We start from the raw sequence: 23,460 nt of genomic DNA, 5'->3' as shown, positions 1-23,460 counted from the left end.
TTAAGAGTCAACCACATTGCTGTGGGTCTGGAGTCACATGTAGCCCAGACCAGGTAAGGACAGCAGATTTCCTGCCCGAAAGGACATTCGTGAACCAGATGGGTTTTTACAACAATCTTAATTCCAGATTTTTATTAGATTCAAATTTGACCATCTGGTGTGGTGGGATTCGAATCCTGGTACCCAGATCATTACCCTGAGTCTCTGGATTACTAGTCCAGTGACAATACCACTATGCCACTGCCTCCCTCCTAACATCAGAAGAGTCATGGATGTAGATGGGGAGAGACTTGATAAGGAGGGGAAAAAATAGAGTCAAGGTAGGAAGAAATCAGTTCGTTGGGGCAGGAGCAGGATTCAATAATAGGCCTACCAGGGCAGTTCTGTTTGTGGATCTTGGGAAGGAGGTAGAAGTGGGCTGTTCATGGTTGGGGGTCCATGAGGTGGGAAGCCATGGAGGGAAGACCTCCAGAAGAGAGGTGGTCAGTGACAAAGCAACAGTTGAGATGTTCAATTTACCTCATTCATATAGGTGTTCTTTTATGACATGACTTTCTACTTTAGTGACATGAATGGAGGAAAAATGGATTTAGCACAGTTTGTTAATCTTGATCTATATTGTCCTACTTTCTGTTTGCTGCTCACCTTCACTAAATGTTGCCTCAAACTAGCAGTCCAACATTAAAAGGCAATGACATGGTAAAGGTATTTTCCTTTGCTATTTGGGAATATAGAGGTTCTTTGCTCAGTAAGGCACTGTGAAGCATGCTGCAGGAAATCCATCCTGACCTTTCTCTGCCATGTTTTGTCTGTTGTCCATATGACCTAACCAATGATGGAAAACTTACACAATAAAGGAACCAAAAATGCAGATGTCTATTTGTCCTTGCACGAGTGAGTCATGGCAGATTTTTGGAGATTTGCTGCTCTGCACAGTACAGTTGATTTAGTGGGACAGAATACAAACTCTTAATATTTTGTCAAAAATTACAATGTCGCTTACTGATTTGAAAGCCTATGTATCCAGTGCTTGGCTTAAACCTTTCAATGTATTTAAACTTCTGTGTTAAGAGAACCCTTTTCCTGATTTTGCAGGGACTTGACTGATGATGAAGCCTTTATTGATGAACTCAGAGTAACTTTGCACTTCTTTGCGGCTGTTCTAGTCCGTAGAGCTCAGAAGGTGAGAAGCAAAGTTCATAACTATGGAGATAATTTTACTCACTGAGTAATCTGTGAAGGGCCAAGCCCATAACAATAGAAACTTGCAATGATGCAATGCTTTTACTATACTAAAACACTGCATGGCAGTTCGCTGATGTATCATCAAACAAAATTTGACAGATATTAGGACAGATGACCAGAAGGTTACTCGGAGATTTTAAGCAGTATCCTAAAAGTAAGAAAGTGAGGGCGAGGTTTAGGGAGGGAAGTTGAGAGTTTAAAGCCTCGGCAGCTGAAGACATAACTAGGAATGGTAGAAAAATAATCAGGAATGCACAAAAAGGCCAGAATTGGAAGAGTGCAGAGATTTCAGAGTTGTAGGGTCGGAGGAAGTTACAGAGAGGGAGGGGAGAGAGCATGGAGGATTTGAAAACAAGGATGTGAGTTTTAAAATGTAAGTATTGTTTAACAGGGAACCTGTGTAGGTAAGTGAGCACAGTATGAACAGGACTTGGTGCAAGTTGGGACTTGGGCAGCAGAGTTTTGGATGAGCTTAAGTTTATGGAGGGTGGAAGATGAGAGGCCAGCCAGGAGTGCTTTGAAATAGTCAAGTCTAGAGGTAAGAAAGACCTGGATGAGCATTTCAACAGCAGAAGCTGAGGCAAGAGCAGAGTCAGGTGTTGTCCAGAAGTGGAAATTGTGGGTTTAAGTCCCATTTCAGAGCAATAAGTGAGTTCTATACCATAGTATAGTACAGTGCCAGGGTTGAAATTGTAGGAGAGAAGATTAAATGAATTCAGAAGCAGTGATCAGTTTACACTGTGGTTGGGCTTTAAAGGCCTATTGCATGAGGAAAGAACAGTTCCAGGGTGTTGCAGTACAAGGAAAGAATGAGTTATAAGGAAAGAGAGAACTTGGATTTATATTGCGCATTTCATGACCTTGTGTTGTTGCAAGGTACTTTACAACTAATTAAGTATTTTTAAACTATTACTGTTGAGATGTACAAAATGTGGCAGCCAATCTTGTGCATAGCTAGGTGCCACTAACAGCAATGATTTAATGATCAGATCATCTATTTTCATGGTGGTTGAGAAATAAATGTTGGCTAAAACACTCATGCTTTTCTTTGATCATGTGATCTTTTATGGTCACCTCAAGTTTTAAAATCTCATCCAAAAGACAGTACCTCTAACAGTGCAGAGCTCCCTCAGTATCGCACTGGTGTCCTCGCCAATATTTATCCTTCAATTAGCATCGCAAAAACAGACTATCTGGTCATTATCACATTGCTGTTTGTTGGAGCTTGCTGTATGCAAATTGGCTGCCACGTTTCCTACCATTTCCTACATTATAAGAGTATCTATGTTTAAAGTACTTCATATGTTGTAAGGTGCTATGAGACGTCCAGTGGTCTTGAAAAGTGCTTTGTAAGTGCAGGTGGTATTTTTTTGGAATGTCAGCCTGGATTACGCGTTCAAGTGCCTGGAATGGGAATTGAACCCACAACCTTCTGATTCAGAAATGAAAGTGCTATCTGCAGAGTCATCACAATAAGAAGTGAATGCTTTGAGTTTTTGTTTTACCTTGGTGATATGAAATCAATTCATTCTGTGGTTCTGTGTGCTAAGTTAGCAGTCTGTGGAGATTGGAACATTTAAGGTACGAGATGTTCCACTGCTTGTTAATTTGTTCCTGACAAGTAACAAGGGTGGGTCCTCTTAGCGTTTTGATAGGTCGTCAGATCAGTTCAAGAATCAGTGTTCAGTCAGTTTGAGTTAATCAGATTTTAATCATAAAAGACATGTCCCAGGGACAGGAAGAGACCCCAGTTAAGTTACAATGCAAGAAAAGGGCTGCAGTTAGCAGACTTTAAGTGAAGTGGGCTCAGGAGAAACCCTGAAAATCCAAGAAGGCAGCCGAAGGTTGGTAACTCTATGTTTTGGGCTCTTGGGGCAAAGGTACCCCTTTGGAGTAATGGTGTTCTGCTTAGCATGGCCGAAGATCTGAAATTGTGCTTGTAAGTTAACGCTTGAGCATACTCAGAAACCCAGAGGAACGTACTCTCCGAAGGCAAGATTGAAACCCTGTAAGGTGGGCTATCGTTGAAGCTATCCGAATTGGAGAAATTTCTGGAGAGAATTCCAAGGCAAGATCTTTTAAGGTGAAGGGAGACAGAGTTTGTGTGATTGGTTGACTCAGTGTGACTAATGTCTGGGTGGGTTGATGAGAAATCCTTGGAATCCATTTTGGTCACATCTGTCATTTGTGAAGTGTGGTGTGTTTGACCACAGGTGGCTTGTTAATTGATGTACTTCATACTTGCCCTGAACGTTAGAATGTAAGATAAATGTTATAAATTGTTTTATCTTTCTGAAATTGTGTAGTAAAGTTTATTTTTTTGTTCCAAACCCATGGAATCATGTGGCTTTCTTCACTTAGTAAGCATCTTGAATCTCAAACTTTGTCTACTTTAAACAAAATGTTATTGGCCTCTAACCAGATCTCCCCACACCGGGATCTGGCCAAGGAACGTAAGTGTGTTTAGAACTTGGAGGAATAACTGATGTTGTTTTGTGGGTACAGTGGCCATCATGGCAATGTGGAAATAAGGAAAGTGTTTGGTGTCAGAATAATTATTGTTTGGGGATCATTAATAGTGTCACATCTGAGTGACATCATAGTTCTGAAATGTATATTGGTTAAACACAGCTGGTGGTGGTTTCATTGCACATTTTAACCCTTCTAAATCCTTAGCATACAAATGACTGTTTATGTAAATGGACAATTAGGCTTAAAACTCTGGTTCCTGTATTGGCTACCACAGTTGATCTCTCCAGAAGTGACACACTGAAATAAAAATAAACTTAGCAACAGTAGTAGGTGTGATGTTAAAAGGGAGTGGAGAATGCATATGATTTATTTTTCTTTTTGCTCAGTGGAATTAAGTGCCAAAATAAAATGCTCAACGTGGATCATATCACTAGAGATGTGTTTTAATGTCGTGTTCAAACCAGTGAAGATACTACTAGCAACTCTGCATATAATCGCTAAATTGTTATAAGATCAAAAAACTATTTTAACTTTCTGGAATTTACCAAAATGTATTGTTATTTTCAGTGTTTTAGTCAGTGTGCATTGCTGTGACAGAGCTTCTATGATAGTCATATCTAAAAGTGTTGTCTCAACTTTGAGTGAATTACTGTCTGTGCTAACCTCAGTTGGGCCAAAGAGGGCCTCTACATCTAGGAAAACGTGGTTAGAGAAAGTCAGTTCTCACATGACCCAACCTTGCATCCTCCATCCCCTTTTTGCATCACTTTCCCCAATGCCAACAGACAAAAGGCAAACGAAATGGAAGAATCAGTAAACATTGTTCCTAAAGGTTTATTCCACAAACGTATATGGAGGACCCCAGACTGTAAGGCTTTCTGGGAAACAAGGAAAATAACCTGAGGAAATAATGACATCCTGGTCTGCATACTGTTGGCAAATCTTTGTGGGTGCATTGAGGTTGAACCTTTGAGATGATCTTTAGACAATTGGTTGCTCCCATTATGTCAGCTGTTATACTGTATCATGCTAAATGGCCAATCTTTAGCACTAAATGGGCAGACTACTTAAACCCCAAATTTTATTATGCTAATCTGGCCCAATTTGGGGATTAGTGGCAGCTATGGCTAGGATAGGGCATTGAAGATGGTTTTATCTTAGTGAAGTGCTGATGACTGCAAATGGCACTCATAAATGGCATGACCTCCATACAGCTGGTGACTTTTACATTTTCATGGTTTTTGTGATCATCTATTGGAACAAAGACAAGAGGAGGAAGTCAGATAAACGTAGAGCCAGCTCTGTGTGCGCAGAACTTGAAAGAATATCTGTAGAACCCTTTCTAAAACAATTGGAAAGACTGAAGCCATTATCTTCAGACCCTGTCACAAACTCTATTCCCTAGCCACTGGCCCTTTCCCTGGTAACTGTCTGAGTCTGAACCAGACTGTTCGCAACCTCGATGTCATGTTTGACCCTGCGATTAACTATTAACCACGTAGTCACACCATCATTAAAGTTTTGTATTCTACGTCCGTAACTTTGCCTATCTCTTCCCTTGCCTCAGCTCATCTGCCTTTGTTACCTCTAGACTAGATTATTCCAATGCTCTCCTGGCCATCCTCCCATTTTCTGTCCTCCATAAACCGTGAGGTCATCCAAAACTGTTGCTCATGTCCTAACGTGCCAAGTCTCGATCCCAGCTAAGCAAAGCTTGGATTTTAAAATTCTCATCCTTGTTTAAAATCCCTCCATGGCCTCCCCCTCCTCCTCTCTGTAATCTCCTTTAGCCTGCAACTGTCCAAGATATCTGTGCTTCTCTAATTCTGGACTTTTGAGCATCCCTAATTTTAATTGCTGCACGATTGGTGACCATACTTTTAGCTGCCAAGTCTGAAGCTCTGGAATTCCCTGCAAAAAGCTCTCCACATCTCTTTCTTCCTTTAAGACACTCCGCCTACCTCTTTGACCAAGCTTTTGGTCATCTGCCCTGTATCTCCTTATGTGGCTTGGTGTCAAAAACAATTGTTTGGTTATGTTCCTGTGAAGTTCCTTGGGGATGTTTTACTGCGTTAAAGACATGATGTAAACACAAGTTGTTCTCTCTGCATTCACGCTATCTCATGTATTTGCAGAGTCCTGTCCATAATAATGCTCTCACTTCACGTGCAGGCCCCTTTATTTGCACTAATGCACTTTCACTGTACCTGCAGACACCAGTACATTAATATCCTCTCATTGTCTTTGCAAACACCTGTCCCCAATTTAACACACTTTGTCTGTACCTACAGACCCCTGACTCTACATTAATCTTTACTTTGCACCTTCAGATTCCTGTCTCTGTGGAAATTCTCTTACTGTATCTACAGATCTCTTTCTGCCTCATTGTGCCTTGATAACCATGTATCTGCAGTACACTTTCCCTGATTGTAGTTGCAGATGCCTATCTCTGCATTAATGCTCTTGCTGTACCTGCAACCCCTTGTCTCTATTAAGGCTGTTTCTGACTGTGTGTGAGATAACCCCTGGCTCTGCATAATGGTCTCACTGCAGTAGCCGATCCCCGCTCTTCATTATTTTGCCCTCTGTCTGGACCTGCAGACTCCTGCCTGTGTTAATGACCTCGTACCCACAGCCCATTATCTCTGTAATATAAAACTAAAATACTGCAGATGCTGGAAATCTGAAATAAAAAATAATGCTGGAAATACTCACCAGTTCAGACAGCACCTGTGGAAAGAGTTATAACCTTTCCAGCATTTTTTGTTTTTATTATGTCTCTGTATTAGTGCGTTTTGCCATACCTGTGAAACCCTGCCTGTGCATTATTGCTTTCTCTGCGTTTACCTAGCCCTGTCTGCATTATTGTTCTCTCACTGTACCTGCAGAACCCTGTCTTTGCATTAATGCTCTTACTGTGTCTGCAGACCTGTCGCTGCATGAGTATCCTCTTCTCCTGTACCTGCAGACCCCTGTCTCTGAATTAATGCTCTGTGCCTGTAACTGCAGACTTCTATCTCTACATTAATACTCTCTCACACTGTCTCTGTGTTAATGCTTTCTCACTATAGCTCCACCCCTGTCTCTGTATTAATGTTCCCTCTATTTGTCATGTATTGGGTGGCACTAGGAGAGAAGATGGACACCAAGCATGGCCAATTCAAGAAAGTGTTTATTACATCACCATGTCACTATTGTAATATACAAACACATTACACTGCTTTCCTTTTTTAAAGAATAAAGAATTTTTTTTTTTAATTCTTGGGAATATATTCGCAAATCAAATTGTACAGTCTCCCTGATGTACATACAGGTTTTAGTTCTGAGTCAGGTTTTGGACTGTTTGGTTTTGGTTCAGTATTCAAAGATCCTGCTTTTTCTGAAATTGATACTTCAGACACTGAAGTCTGAACTGCTTGTGATCAAATGGATCATGCTAATATTTTGATTCCCCCTTTGCTGAAATCATGTGATCTACATGGACATTTTTCACTTTTCCATCAATTTCAACCATATATCTTTTGGTTCCACACACTTCTACATTTCCCACATTCTGCTTGTGTGACGCGAGGGGGGCTCAAAACACAAACACGCTCATTTTACCTGAGGCTGCGTTCTTTTTTTGTTTGTGTCATACTGACGTTTTTGACTCAACTGTTTGTGTTCAACATCAACAGCTAAGTTTAGTACAACCAGACTCAAGCATGTCCGTAATCATATTTTTATTAAAAGCTCAGCAGGGTATACACCCTGTAGTGGAGATTGTGGTTGTTCTACACTTCAGCAGGAAATTAGCTAATCACTGCTTCATAAGGAGTTTTGAACATCCATGCTACTCCATCTGATGCTGGATGGTAAAGAGGAGTGAGAGTGTGTTTGATACCATTTTGCTTCATGAAAGTTTGGAACAGCGCTGAATTAAATTGAAGTTCGTTATGAGACAAGCTCCTTTGGTAATCCAATGCAGGCAAAAATAGACCATATTTCAACTATTGTCTATTCAGTATTGGTATTTTGACCCAGGTGCTTTGATCCACTTTGAGTGGCCATCAATGAGTACAAAGAAATTGTCATTTTCCTTCTCACTACATGAGCTCTTTGAAATGGTCGAGCAGACCATGACCATGAATGTAAAGGAGTTTCAAGTGCCTTGCTTCCACAATTTTGGCAGATAGTACATTTGCAAGCAATGATTCTATATCACTGCCTAGACCAGGTCAATAAACAAAACCTCTTGCTGTGGATTTCATACTGACTTATATTCCCGTGTGTTCAGTATGCATTCTGCCAGAATCCTATCTCCCAAAGAACTAGGTCCAACCAGTTGGTTGCTCCACTTGTTGCAGCCCTGCTCACATGACAACTCACTACATTGTTTGTGGAACAGTTTCAATTTCTTGCCTGTACACTGGTCAAATTCTGTCCTTCCAATCAATGTCAATTCATTGACTCTTTTCAGCATTGAATCTTTGAGTTCCAACTGCAATTTCAGATGCAGTGATTGGGCAGTCCTCATCCACAATTCATCTATTGTGAAGATTGCACCATACTTCAGTCCTCATGCAACAAACACGACAATGCATCAACTATAGTATTCTCTTTGGAACTACAATATTCAATGTTGTGGTCATACTGAGAGAGAAATACAGCCCACCATTGCATCTTTGACTGCCATTGTCAGATTTTGGCATTAGAATAGCTACTATGGGCTTATGATCTGTAACTCGCATGATGTTTCTACCCAACAAAAATAGGTAATTTTTTGATTCTGAAGATGATTCCAAGCACTTCCTTTTCTAATTGCGCATAGTTTCATTCACTCTTGATCAGTGTATGTGATGCATATGCTGTGGGCTTCTCTTGACCATCATCTATGGCATGACTGATCATTGCTCCAACTCCATAGCCTGAAACATCATAAGCTCGTTTCAGATTGCGATTTGGGTCAAAATAAGCAAGTAGTGCACCACTGATCCAAGCTTCTCTTACATGAGCATCCTGTGCTTTAGACCATTCCCATTTCACATTTTTCTTCAACTCTTGGTGTAACTAACACCAATGCAAGCTCAGCAGAAATTGCAAGTGGTGTTGAACCATGCCTGGAAAAGATCTAAGCTCAGACACATCTTTTGGCTTTGGAGCGTTGATTATAGCCTGTTATCTTTCACTAGATAACATCCCTTTTCATTGATCTTCAGTCCACGATATACTATCTCAGATTGCAGAAGGCACGCTTGCTCTGTTTCGACTTCACATTGTGATCATTGAGCCTTTTTAACACTTCACCCAACTCTCAGACTCTCCTCTTCTGTTGTGGTTGTGATCAACACACCGTCCTGATTGCACAGTTTGAGAACACAGGGTGATGGCCTAATCTTGAATCAAGAATATTTGGTTAAAACATGACACCAGTTTGAAAAATCCTTTTTTTTTTCAGCCTGGGAATATGCAAACTCCCAAACAATTATGAGAATTGTATCTGATTTTTGGCGCAAAGCCCTGATTACAACATGAGTTTTATAAGTTGTATAATATTGCAGTTTTGTAAACCTAATTGTTAAGCTATTTAATCCTTTTCAATTGCATTTTTCTTTTTTTATTAGGTTGATTTTCCAGTCCTCGTAAACCAGAAATTGTTAAAAGCAGCAATGAAGCATATTGAAGTCATATCAAAAGCAAGACAAAAAGGTATTAAAAGTACATCTCTTTCTGAAAAATTCTTCTCAGCAAGAAAAGCACAGAGTTTGTAATTCCATGTAGCACCTTGTACTATACCAATAAAGAAGTTGTGCTACATGAATAAAACAGTTGTTAGCTGTTACATTTTTAGGGTTGTTGGTTAATCAATTTCTCCTCTTGTACCGTGTTCCATAACTGTTTTTGGTTTTAAAGATTGACAAATTGGTATTTTCACGATTGCAGTATATCTGTAATACTTTGCAGACTATGATCTAATTCCTGGGTTGAGTGCATGTTTGTAATCCTGGAATCAAATTACAAAGATAATCCTGTTGATCCACACCATTACGTGATGGGCCTATAAGTACATTGTATGGTTATAACTTTATTGCTTAGTGTTGAAGAATGGGGTGCTCTGCTTTCCATCTCATAAGTGTCGTTATCAGTATCAAGCACAAGGTGAAGTATAGTAGGGTTACAGCTCACTCTTCACAGCCCTGACAGGGTGCCTCATCCCCAACCTCAGTCTTAACTTGTGACACTTCCATTTCTTCCCATTTTCCTGTGGCATTTCTAACAGAGGTCACCAGGTTAATACTGAGTTAGTGTTACAATCCCCTTGGGGGAACCATAAACCAAAATAACCATATTTATTGTCTGACCCCCAAATGAAGAAATTACCAACAATATATCACTTTTTGTAGTTTTTATTTTTACACAAGCCGGAACCATCGCAAATTAAGCGCACATTAACAAACAAATACTTCAAACAAAAAGATAATTTTCACTCTAAATAGTCAATACAACAAGGATACATCGTACACAACTACAAGCACCTGCATCACTACCTGCAGATATGTGACACCACATGTGTTTCCGAGGTTCTCTGACTTGGCCTCTGGTCCGTAGGATCTCTTTCTTTCCCACTTGATCGATTCAGCACTCGAGTCTCGTTCACTGACAGCTGTATTCCATCCGAGGTCCCCAGAGATGGTCGTCACCTGAATGCCACGCACCTGCAGAACCTCCTTAGCTAGTTACGCAATGGTTTTGATGACACAAATTCCCCAGAGATTTCTTTACCCGAGCCCTTTAATAGGTTCCATTAAACAGTACGGTTGGTTCTGGCAAAACTTAGCAGCAGTAAAATTGTCCAGGCACAATCCCTGCCCTAACCTTGTCTTCAGCTTTCTGTCCTGTTTAACTGTATTACACACACAGCTCCTTGTAAATGTTCTTTTTCTGTTCTCCCCTCTGCAGCTGCCCTATATCCGCAGCTGCCGCAGCTCCCCTTTGAGTCTGGCCATACAGCTTTTATAGTTTTCCTTCCTGTTGGTACTGCTTCATGTCAAAGGCACACTTTGGTGCTGTGGGACTGAATTCACATTAGCCATAACTCACTTAGCGTATCATCCAGCAGAAGGAGACTTTCATTCCAGTAGGTTGAAATTGAACCTACAGTTCAACAAAGGAGCAGCCTGCCTGAAAAAGTCCCCACCCACTTCTCTTTTTAGTTTAAGGTCCAGTGCTCCACAGAAGCAATTTGGATAAAGAAAATATTTGGAAATTACTATAAAAAGTGTAAAAAAAACACTTTTGAAAAGTAGCCACTATTGTAATGTAGGAAATACAGCCAATTTGTGCATAGCAAAGTCCCACAAACAATAATGAGATGATGACCAGATAGCCTGTTTTTTTAAGTGATGTTAGTCAAAGTAGAAAATACTGGCTAGGACACTGGAAGGGAACAGTAGCATTGTAGTTATTTCATTGGACCAATAATTCAGACCAAATGATCTGGAAACATGAGTTTAAACCCCACCACAGCAGCTGGGGAGTGTAATTTAAATAAATGTGGAATAAAAAGTTAGTATCATTAATGGTGATTTGTTATAAAAATCCATTCTTTTAGGGAAGGAAATCTGTCCTTGCCCACTTCAGCTGATAATTGACTACTGATACAGAGCAACGTGGTTGACTCTTAACCACCTAGCAAACTGCTTAACTTTTCACAGCAGTTTAACACAGCTATGAGAAAACAAGGCGGATGACCCAGCATCAACCTGGGCAGCAGATTCGGAAATGACAAAGGCGCACCCAGCTCAGTCAACCCTGCAAAGCCCTCACTAACATAAGCACCTATGAAATAGGAGCAGGAGTATGCTATTTGGCCTCTCGACCCTAATCAACCATTCAATAAGACTATGCTGACCCATCTCAGCTACACCTTCCTGTGAGATCCCCATTTCCCTTGATTCTCTCAGAATCCAAAAAATTTGTCACCTCCGCACCCAACGATCAGGTATCCACAGCTCTTTGGGACCAAGAATTCCAAAGGTTCCACAACCCCTTAAGTGAAGAATTTCTCCTTATCACAGTCCTAAATGGCTGACCCCTTATTCTGATACTGTGACCCATTGTTCTAGAGTCCTCAACCAGGGGAAATTTCCTTCCAGCATCTCCCCTGTAAGGGGTACTGAAGAATTTTATGCTTCAATGAGATCATCTCTCATTTTTTGAAACTTTCTGGATTATAGGCCTAGTCTTCTCAGTCTCTCATTGGACAATTTCCTCATCCCAGGAACCCGTCTAGTGACCCTTCTTTGGATTTCCTCTGAGGTGTGTATGTCCTTCCTTGGTTAAGGAGGCCAAAATTGTACACTGTACTCCAGGTGTGGTCTCACCCGGGCCCTGTACAATTGTATTAAGACTTCTTTATTCTTAATGTTTATGTCAAAGAGATTAAAATATAACATACTTGCATGTTAGCTTCCTGTGGTTCATGTACAAGCCACACTGATGCCTCTGAATATCAACATTTCCTAATCTTCCCATTTGAAAAGTATTCCACTTTTCTATTTTTCCTTCCAGAGTGGATAACTTCACATTGCTTCACATTACATGGCATCTGCCCCCCATCTTCCACAGTCATTTAACCTGCTTAAATTCTTTTGCAGCCTCTTTATATCCCATGTCACCTACTTTCCCATCTAACTTTGTACCATCAACAACCTTGGATACTTAAGTATTGCTGAAAAAAAGAGAAATACTGTTGAGACTTTTTGTCTTGCACTTATCAGGTGCAAGAATGCCAGATTTCTAAGTCATTGATATAAATTGGAAGTAGCTGAGGCTTAAGCATTGATCCTTGTTATCCTTCACCGGTTACAGCCTTTAAACCCAAAAATGATTTTTTTATTCCCACCCGCTGTTTTCTGCCTATTACCCAGTTTCAATCCATACTAATATATTACCCCAAATCCCATGAACCCTAATTTTATCTCATAATCTTTTGTGTGGCACATTATTGCATTCTTTTTGAAAATCCAAGTACACTACATCCACTGGTTCCCCCAACCCACCCTACTAATTATATCATCAAAAATCTTTTAGCAAGATTTTATAAACAGGATTTCATTTTCATAAATCTGTGTTGATTCTGCCTAATCATATGATTTTCTAAGTGCCCTATTATCACATCCCTAATAATGAATTCTAGCATTTTCCCTATGGCAAACTTACATAGGATATTTGGTACAGAAATAAACCATTTGATCCAACCAGTCCATGTGGCATTTATGTTCTACTTGAGTTTCTTTCCATCTTTCCCCATCTAAATCTTTCTTCATACCCTCTATTCCTGTCTCCATCATATGCTTGTCTAGCTTCCCCATAATGCATCTATACTATTCACTTCAACCACTTCCTGTGGTAGCAAGTTCCACATTCTATCCAATTTTTGGATAAAGACGTTCCTTCTGAATTTCCTATTGAATTTCTTGGTGACTATCTTATATTGATGGCCTCTAGTTATGCTCTTCCCCAGAATTGTAAACATTCCCCCTCTAGCCACTCTATCAAATCTCAATTTTAAAGACCTCTATTAGAACATACCTTGGCTTTTATATCTGCATGCTCTCCAGTGCCTCTATATCCTTTTATAATATTACGACCAGAACTGCATGCAGTGCTCTGTGTGGTCTAAACCAGGTGCGTGTGGTCTAAACCAGGTGCGTGTGGTCTAAACCAGGTGCGTGTGGTCTAAACCAGGTGCGTGTGGTCTAAACCAGGTGCGTGTGGTCTAAACCAGGTGCGTGTGGTCTAAACCAGGTGCGTGTGGTCTAAACCAGGTGCGTGTGGTCTAAACCAGGTGCGTGTGGTCTAAACCAGGTGCGTGTGGTCTAAACCAGGTGCGTGTGGTCTAAACCAGGTGCGTGTGGTCTAAACCAGGTGCGTGTGGTCTAAACCAGGTGCGTGTGGTCTAAACCAGGTGCGTGTGGTCTAAACCAGGTGCGTGTGGTCTAAACCAGGTGCGTGTGGTCTAAACCAGGTGCGTGTGGTCTAAACCAGGTGCGTGTGGTCTAAACCAGGTGCGTGTGGTCTAAACCAGGTGCGTGTGGTCTAAACCAGGGTTTGATATAGGATTAGCATAACTTCCCAACTTTTCAATTCTATCCTTCAAGAAATAAAGCCTATTGTTTTTTTTTCATAGCCTTGCTAACCTGTCACAACTTTTAGTGATTGTTATATTTGTACTCCGAGACCCCTTTGCCTCTCTACCCCACCTAGGCTTGCACCTTCCAAGTAATAAGTGGCCGACCTATTCTTCCTATCAAAATGTACTATCTCACAATTTGTGTTGAACTGCATTTGCCAATTATTTGACTGTTCTGCAAGGATATTAATGTCCTCTTGTAATTTGTTGCAGTCCTCCTCAGTATTGACCATTCTCTGCCTTCAACTCCAGCAATTTGGTGTCATCCACAAATTTAGAAATTGTGATTTTGATTCCAAAGTCCAAATTGCTAATGTAAATTGTGAACAGCAGTGGTATCAAAACTAATCCTTGTGGAACGCCACTTCCCACCTTCTGCCAGTTTGAATAGATGCCCTTTACTCCCAGACTCTGCTTTTTGTCTTGAAACCATCTGGCAACTTGTCTCCTGACTCCAGATTCTTTGGCCTTATTCATTAGCCTATTATGGGGAGCCTTATCGAAGTCCTTTTCTCCTCCAAAAAGTTCAATAAGGTTGGTCAAGCAAGATTTTCCCTTTTGAAACCCATGTTGACTATTCATTATTACGTTTTTCTTTTCCAGACGATGTTCTTTCTCTTTTTCAGTAGGCATTCCATTACCACTAGTGTTAAGCTGACTGGTGTGTAATTCCCTGGGCATATTCTGTCCCCTTCTTACCTACAAGAATTACATTAGCTATCCGCCGGTCCTATGGCACTGCACCTTTTTCTAATGAGTTATTAAATGGGTATAGTAATGCCTCTCTCCTAGATTATTTTAAAATGCATGGATGCAATCCACCAGGGGCTTTATTCTCTTTGAGTTTGATTATTTTATTCAGTCCATCCTCTTTCATATTCAAATGCACGTTTCTCATTGATCATCTCATCATTCAATGTCATGTCTACCTATTCTATCTCCCTGGTAAACACTGAAGTAAAATAATTATTTAATATTTTTGCCATATCCCTATTGTTACCTGCGGTATTGTCCTGTATATTCCTTAATGGCCCTTATCCCATCCCAGTCATCCCTTTTTTATTGATGTGCCTGTAAAACATCTAACTATTTTTTATGTTCCTTGATAATTTAATTTTAATAGTTACTGATTGTTTCTTAATTGTTTTTTGACTTTTTTCCTAATCTCTCCATATTCTCTCTTATCATGCACTCCTTTTCTGATTATGCACTTAAATGTATGCCTCTTTCCTAATCCTCATTTGTTTATTTGTCTTTATTCATTCATGGGGTTCCACTTGAGTTTACTTCTTTCCTTTTCGCAAAATATATTTTTCCTGTGCTCTGTTAGAAACATTTAAAATGGTGTTCCATTGTTCTACGTTGTTGTTTGCCAATATTGTTGCCCATTTTATTTTCCCCAAGTTGTATTCCCAGCCCCTGATAATCAGCTTTTCACCGATCTATTAACCTGGTTCTCGTCATACTTATGCCCTTCTCTATCATCATAAAGTATATATTATTATGGTCTTCATTGCCTAGATGTTCCCTATTTTTACTTCTCTTATCTCATTCCCCATTAAGCGAACCTTCCCTTGTAGGAGTTGCCACATATTGGGTTAGAAAGGTTTATTTTATAGAAATGCTTTATTCTTATGCTTGCCTTCCTTGTTTTGTTTAAATTTAGGCTGCTTGCGTGTCTTGTAAGATTAGCTGAGGAATCTATTATTTAAAGCATTTGCCACCTCCCTATTTACCTTTTCTCTTTAGGCAAAGGTCCCATCAGGGTTCAGGTGGAGCCTGTCGCATTGAAGGAGCTCCCTCCTGTCTTAGGAAAGATGTAAATGCGTTGGAGGCAGTTCAGAGGAGGTTTACTAGACTAATATCTGCAATGAATGGATTGTTTCATGAGGAAAGGTTGGACAGACTGGGATTGTTTCTGCTGGAGTTTAGAAGAGTGAGGGGTGACCTGATTGAAGTATGTAAGATTCTGAACAGTCTCGACAAGGTGGATGTGGAAAGGGTGTTTCCTCTTGTGGGTGAGTCCAGAACTAGAGGACACTGTTTTAAAATGAGGGGGTCGCCCTTTTAGGACAGAGATGAGGAGAAATTTTTTGAGGGTTGTGCGACTTTGGAGCTGTCTGCCTCCGAAGGCAGTGGAAGCGGGGTCATTGAATATTTTTAAGGCAGAGGTAGATTCTTGTCAGACAAGAGAATCAAAGGTTATCGGAGGTAGATGGGAATGTGGAATTCGAAACGCCCACAGATCAACCATGACCTTATTGAATGGTGGAGCAGGCTCGGGGCCGAATGGCCTACTTCGGCCCCTGCTTCGTATGTTTGTAGAACTTGCGCCAGTTTCCCCACACCTGATCTGCCTGCTACTATTCCAATTTGGACGTGATTCAGGTAATAATCAGGAGTATTATCCTAACTCCCGATACTCTTTCATCTCTCTCATTCCTCCTTTTTGTTTCTACCTATGTCGTGTATTCCAACATAGGCCATGACAATTGGATTTATCTCTTCCCTTTCTAGTCCCTATCCAGTCACAATGAGATATCCCTTACCCTGACACCCTGGTAGGCAGCACACCCCTCCGGATTCTCATTCTTGGCTGTGGAGGATGTTAACTTTTCCATCCCTAATTACCCTTGTTCAGAGGGCATTTAAGAGTCAACCACATTGCTGTGGTTGTAGGCCAGACCAAGTAAGGACAGCAGATTCCCTTCCCTAAAGGGCATTAGTGAACCAGATGGGTTTTTACAACAATCGGCATCATGGTCGTCATAAACTTTTGAATTCAATAACAATCTGGAATTAAATGTGACCACCTGCTGTGTTGGGTTTCAAACCTGGGTCTCCAGAGCATTAGAACCATAGAAAAGTTACAGCACAGAAGGAGGCCATTCGGCCCATCTTGTCCATGCCAGCCCGAGGACACCCAGGTGCTCTTTCTAATCCCACCTTCCTGCACCCGGCCCCTAGCCCTGCAGCTTACAGCACTTTAGGTGCAGATCCAGGTACTTTTTAAAAGAGTTTTGAGTTTCTGACCCTACCACCAACTTTGGGCAGTGAATTCTAGACACCCACTACCCTCTGCGTAAAAAAAGTTCTTCCTCATGTCCCCGCTACACCTTCTGCCACTTCTCTTGAATCTATGTCCCCTGGTTCTAGAATTCACCACCAAGGGAAACAATTTTATCCTGTCCACTCTATCCCTCATAATTTTGTACACCTCAATCAAGTCACCTCTCAGCCTTCTTTGTTCTAAGGAAAATAACCCCAACCTATCCAATCTCTCCTCATAGCTACACTTTTCTAACTCTGGAAAAATTCTTGTAAACCTTCCCTGCACTCTCTCCAGAGCTATTACATCCTTCCTGTAATGTGGTGACCAGAACTGCACACATTACCCTGGGTCTCTGGAACACTAGTCTATTGATAATACTGCAATGCCACAGCCTCCCCCTAATTATAGTCCCCAATTACTACTACGTTTTTATTCTTTCTCTGCATCCCCCTGGACAGTGTTCTGAGCCATAGTGACTTGGTCTGCATCGCAGTCTTTCTGCTTGTACTCACGATAGTGAGCACATGGTACCTGTTGGACAGGACCAGTGTCTGTGGGACCTCTTTCTCAACTTCTCCCAAATCCCTGATACCCAGTTCTCTAACAGTCCCACATTCCCTTTCCTGAACTGTCTTTTCCTCTGGGCTCCTCTGACTGTATTCTGGATAAAACTGTCCAGAAATTTGTCCACCTCCCTTATGTGTTGGAGTTTCTGCAACTTGCGCTCCTTCTCAATAAGCAGACAGTTTCAAGAAGCACTGCCTGCAGACATGTTTCTTCAGGAGAGCCTCACTGTCCATTAACTTCCCCTGTTCTGCAGTCCAGACACACAACTTGCACTGCGCAATATCTTAGACTAGCCTTATTTATTTAATCCAATGTGGGTAATAAAAATAATTGTACAAAAGTTGCTGCTATTGGCAATGTTGCTGAGTACCAGATTGTACATTCAATACCACCAAAGTCACATTTATTTAAAATTCAGATAGTAGTGCAGAGATCTTTTGCTGGCAATAGTTATGTCAAACTTATTATAGACCTTTTAAGAGTATGACCATAGTAGACAACTCTGTGTCATATGTCAAGAGTTTGAAGATTGGACAGTCAACTTGCCCAGTCTATATTGCAAGTATAGAAGCAAATACTCAACATTTATACCTTTAAAATTTTAAATATTCTGATATTTCTATGATTAAAATTATTTTATGTTCATCTCTAGCTGGGAACGTGGTCCATTTTACAGATATAATGGATTGTTCCCCAATTGTGTTTTATTAACTGCAGTTTCAGAGCTGGAGTCATGGATTGTTTACAGGTGTATTTGAATGAGTAATATTGGGTGTTTCTTCCCGTTTCAGTAAAACATAGTGAATATTTACAACAAGCTGCACTGGAAGAGTATGGGCCAGATCTGCATCTGGCTCTGAGAAGCCGTAGAGATGAACTCCTTTATCTCAGGAAATTAACTGAGCTGCTGTTCCCATACATTCTACCACCAAAAGCCACAGAATGCAGGTAATGTGCTTATACCTTATTTTCTATTATATGCAGTGGAATATGAAGCATATGCTTAATAGCAAGTTATTTTCTAAATGATACTGTAAACGGTATTGACTGTTCGCTAGAGTCCCCTTTCTCCTTAAGCCTTTTTTCAATATTCTGGAGTTTTTACTTGAAATTCTGACGAGACATTTAAATTGAGTGATCATTTTTGGGGCTTAATTGATATCTTAAAATTTTGGTTACTTATCCATAGTGTCATTTTATTAAAATGCCTTGCTATTACCATCGGACGTACCAATTGAATGGTGACAAATGTTGAAACTGAGACTTTTTTGGGCAAAGTTTTGCCTGAGCTTTGGGCATTGTCAGCACTTCCCCAGGATGTCTAAAGTCCTGATTGGTTACTGGTCTCCTGATTTCTCAAATGTAAATTTCTCATCCTTGTGTTCAAATCTGTTCATGGCCTTGTCCCTTATTTAATCTTCTTCAGTTCCATGACCCCTATAGACAAGATGCCAGATCCTCTAGGTGCTGCTGACTGCCTGTCCCAGGGTGGCCCTCTCACGCTCCCTTCTCCATAGATTTCTATGTTCCATGGAAAGGGATAGGGAAAGATTATGCATGTTTTTCAGGCTCGGATTCTATTTGCAAATCAGTCTAATACAGAATATACAGCAGCTGACTGTTTGTTTCTTTCTGTGATATCTAGTTCTCTAGCCCTGTTGATTCAAGAAATTCTGGCTGGATCAGTGTTTCTCCCCTCTCTGGACTTCTTGGCTGATCCGGTAAATATCTTTGTTAGACTAAACTGGTTAATTCTTTGACCACAGGAATAAAATCTTATTTTTAAAAAAATACAAAAACCCTTTTTCAAAATGAATATAAATGGAGTTTGAGATATATGATCTGAATGCGCATGACATCCAGCATGGTCCTCTTTGCCCTGGCATTTCTTTCTCTCTATTTGAATTTTGAATTGAATGTTTGAAACTGGCTTGTATACCAAACTTGCAAAGTATTTACAGCTCAGAAACAGATAATTTCACTTAAAAGGTCCATGGCTATGTTTATGCTCCATCCAAGCCTTCTCCACCCTTCATCTAACCCCTTCAACATGTCCTTTTACTCCTTTCCCCTTCATGTGTTTATCTAGCTTCCTTTGAAATGCATCGTTGCTCATTCTCTCAGTTAGTCATTGTGGTGGTAAATTACACACTCTTACCACTCTTCGAGTAATGAACTTTCTTTGGAGTTCACTATTTAATTTATTAGTGGTTCTTATTTATGGCTCCTAGTTCTGATCTCCTTGGCTAGTGGAAACACCTTTTCTGCGTCTATCCTACCAAACCCTTTAATTATCTTAAACAACTCTACTAGGTCATCTCTTCCTAGAGAAAGAGCTGCAGTCTGTTCAGTCTTTCCTGATAGTTATAACCTCTCAGCTCAGGTTTCATTGTAGTAAAACTTCTCCAATACCTCTGTCTTTTTTACAAATTAGGCACCGGGACTGTTCACAATCTCATGTCCGTTCTAACCAAATTTATATTCAAGTTTAACGTAACTTTGTTTTTCAATTCTATCCATCTAGAAATGAACTCCAGTGCTGCTTTTTTTTAATGACCTTATTAACCTTTGCTATTTTTTCACTGGTACTGCCTCACACTTATCTATACAGAAGTTCATTTCTCACTGTTGTTTCATTGGTGAATGATTCTTAAATTAGAATACCCAAGTATCAGCAGCTTTGAGATCCAGGTAAATTAATAGGAACATTTATTTTTTTTTTATATGTGGTCCCCAAGCCCACATGATAGAAGGCTATGTAGTCCCAAACACACACATAATTTGATCACATTTTGTGCAGTTACCTATTCTTATACTGCCACCAAATCTTCAACAATGGTTTGTCCTGTCTGAAAATGGTCACCTTTAGTGTGCCCAAGGTTCCATTTTCAGCTCCATTCTTTTCATATGTTGACCCTTGGTGACACCAAATACAGTTGTAGCATTGGGTGCCATATATATGCTAATGACATTCACCTCTACCTCTCCACAATTCCATTCCACTTCACAAGTATGACTGTACTGTCACAGTGCCTATATGATGCTTGGATGATGCATAATTTCCTCCTTTTGGTTTTCAAGATTTCTCTCCTTTCACGTTTCCCCCCCTTTTTTTTTTTGTGCCCTTCCTTTTCTTCTCCTTGTTCTCCCTGATTCTCTCACTCAAGTGGCACCATATATTCCACAATCATGGTCTCTTGTTCAATGTAGAATTCAATTTTAAACCTCATATCTTGCCCATTACCAAGATTGTTTACTTCTGTCTTTTGCATCTCCTACCTCCACCCCTACGTCACTCTATCATGACTTAACCCCAACCCCATTTGTTACCTTCAGATTTGATTTCTCTTAACCTCCACACTTGTCTTGAAGTTCATCTTTCATAAACTCCTATCTGACCAGGCAATTGTTCACCTCTTCCAAACCTTCTGCTTATACCCAATGTTCATTGTTACTTCTTTGTGAAGTACTTAAAAAAATTTTTTTTTTACATTAAAGGGAACCGATAGATGATGTGTATTTGGGTTTTAAAAAGATGTTCCATAAGGCGCATGAACAATATTATTATACAAGAGTTATGATGTTCGAGGTAATATTTTAGCATGGATAGAGGATTGGCTAACTAATAGAAAACAGTCAGGATAAATGGGCCACTTTCAGGTTGGCAAACTAACTAATGGGGTGCCACAGGGATCAGTGCTGATCTTCTTGTAATATATGTTAGTGACTTGGATTGTGAGGAGAACACAAAAGAGTCTGCAAAGGGACATAGAAAGGTTAAGTGAATGGTAAAATTTGACAGAGTATAATGTGGGAAAATGTGAGTTTGTGCACGTTGGTAGGAAGAATAGAAAAGCAGAATATTAAATGGAGAGAGACTACAGAATGCTGTGGTACAAAGGTACCTGGATGTCCTTGTGCATAATCACAAAATGTTGGCATGCAGGTGCAGAAAGTAATTAGGAAGCCAAATGGGAAGGTTGGTCTTGATCACAAGGGGAATGCAGTATAAAAATAGGGAAGTCTTGCTACAACAGCGCAGAGCATTGGTGAGACCACACCTAGAGTATTGTGTACAATTTTGGTCTCTTTATTTAAGGAATATTTGCATTGGAGGCAACTTGGAGAAGGTTCACTAGGTTGATTCCTGGGATGAAGGCGTTGTCTTATGAGGAAAGGTTGAGCAGGTGGGGCCTATACATATTGGAGTTTCGAAGAATGAGAGGTGATCATATTGAAACATATAAGGTTCTGAGGAGGCTTGACAGAATAGATGCTGAGATGTTTCCCCTCATGGGGAAATCTAGAACTAGGGGCACAGTTTCAGAATAAGATGCGTCCTGTTTAAGATGGAGATGAGAAATTTATTTGCGGATAATGGAATTCTGTATCCCAGAGAGCAGTGGTGGCTGGATCATTGAATATAGGCTGAATTAGATAGGCTTTTGATCTACAAAGGAGTCATGGGTTATGGCAGACAGGAAAGTAGAGTTGAGGCTTTGATAACATGAACTATGATCTTACTGAATGGCTAGAAGGCTTGAAGGGCCAAATTATGTTCTATGAATACAAGCTTGTGCTTTCTTGTACTAGTGAAAGTGGGGTAAAGTTTCTTTACCTCCCAAAGCTTAAATAGTCTTGTTTCCTTCCTCTTTCACAATGACAATTAATCACATGGAGACTGAAACTGAAGTAAACGAGAGAGAAAACTGCCACATTCTTTCCAACATAATTCTGTTTACCAAACACCACAAGTCTTCTCTCCGCCTTGTGTCTTCTCTCCGCCTTGTGTCTTCTCTCCGCCTTGTGTCTTCTCTCCGCCTTGTGTCTTCTCTCCGCCTTGTGTCTTCTCTCCGCCTTGTGTCTTCTCTCCGCCTTGTGTCTTCTCTCCGCCTTGTGCCTTCTCTCCGCCTTGTGCCTTCTCTCCGCCTTGTGCCTTCTCTCCGCCTTGTGCCTTCTCTCCGCCTTGTGCCTTCTCTCCGCCTTGTGCCTTCTCTCCGCCTTGTGCCTTCTCTCCGCCTTGTGCCTTCTCTCCGCCTTGTGCCTTCTCTCCGCCTTGTGCCTTCTCTCCGCCTTGTGCCTTCTCTCCGCCTTGTGCCTTCTCTCCGCCTTGTGCCTTCTCTCCGCCTTGTGCCTTCTCTCCGCCTTGTGCCTTCTCTCCGCCTTGTGCCTTCTCTCCGCCTTGTGCCTTCTCTCCGCCTTGTGCCTTCTCTCCGCCTTGTGCCTTCTCTCCGCCTTGTGCCTTCTCTCCGCCTTGTGCCTTCTCTCCGCCTTGTGCCTTCTCTCCGCCTTGTGCCTTCTCTCCGCCTTGTGCCTTCTCTCCGCCTTGTGCCTTCTCTCCGCCTTGTGCCTTCTCTCCGCCTTGTGCCTTCTCTCCGCCTTGTGCCTTCTCTCCGCCTTGTGCCTTCTCTCCGCCTTGTGCCTTCTCTCCGCCTTGTGCCTTCTCTCCGCCTTGTGCCTTCTCTCCGCCTTGTGCCTTCTCTCCGCCTTGTGCCTTCTCTCCTGGAGCTTGAAGACCAGTGCATTCCACATTTTACTGCCTCTATTGGTGAATTGTATCATCTAATGCTACAATTGCCCGTTCCATCATGTTATTCAGTCTTTGACCTACAACCCAACCATTTTCCGTCTCTTTCCCAAACCATCACCTTGCTCTTCATAATGTAAACAGTTCTGTCAGGGGCCTAAGACCTCACTATACTTTTTAATAAAGTATATCTATACATCATGGCTAATTTATAGAATTTTAAAAGCTGGACAAAGACTTTAAAATGACTGAAGCCATGACTGGCTATGACTCAAACAAAAGTAGCTTTCAGGCATTCAGAGAAGTTGACCTCCTGTTACCTCTGAAGAGAGGTTAATGGCCCGGTGAGCTGCAGAAGACCAGCTTTCAAGGAAATTATATAACGGTCGTTTACATTTCTTATACCTGGCCAACAGAGACTCC

The 23,460-nt window shown here is 40.9% G+C and overlaps 1 protein-coding gene across 11 annotated transcripts in view; it reads left to right on the top strand.

Annotated features, from left to right (window-relative positions):
- snx14 (sorting nexin 14) overlaps positions 1-23,460 on the top strand; it is a 147,308-nt gene that overhangs the window by 21,400 nt on the left and 102,448 nt on the right. For 8 of the 11 annotated variants that reach the window (XM_078556783.1, XM_078556787.1, XM_078556782.1 and 5 more), the window contains exons 5-8: positions 1,096-1,183; positions 9,321-9,405; positions 18,302-18,458; positions 19,156-19,231. In XM_078556783.1, coding sequence (XP_078412909.1) covers positions 1,096-1,183; positions 9,321-9,405; positions 18,302-18,458; positions 19,156-19,231 — 406 coding nt within the window. Of the gene's footprint in view, positions 1-1,095; positions 1,184-9,320; positions 9,406-18,301; positions 18,459-19,155; positions 19,232-23,460 lie in introns of those variants that run through there. The other 3 variants (XM_078556790.1, XM_078556789.1, XM_078556788.1) reach the window with 2 other exon arrangements.

This window comes from Cetorhinus maximus, chromosome 14 (genome assembly GCF_964194155.1).
Source record: "Cetorhinus maximus chromosome 14, sCetMax3.hap1.1, whole genome shotgun sequence".
NCBI lineage: Eukaryota > Metazoa > Chordata > Chondrichthyes > Lamniformes > Cetorhinidae > Cetorhinus > Cetorhinus maximus.
The sequence above is the reverse complement of the archived record's forward strand: the minus strand, read 5'-3'. Positions and strand labels throughout refer to the sequence as shown.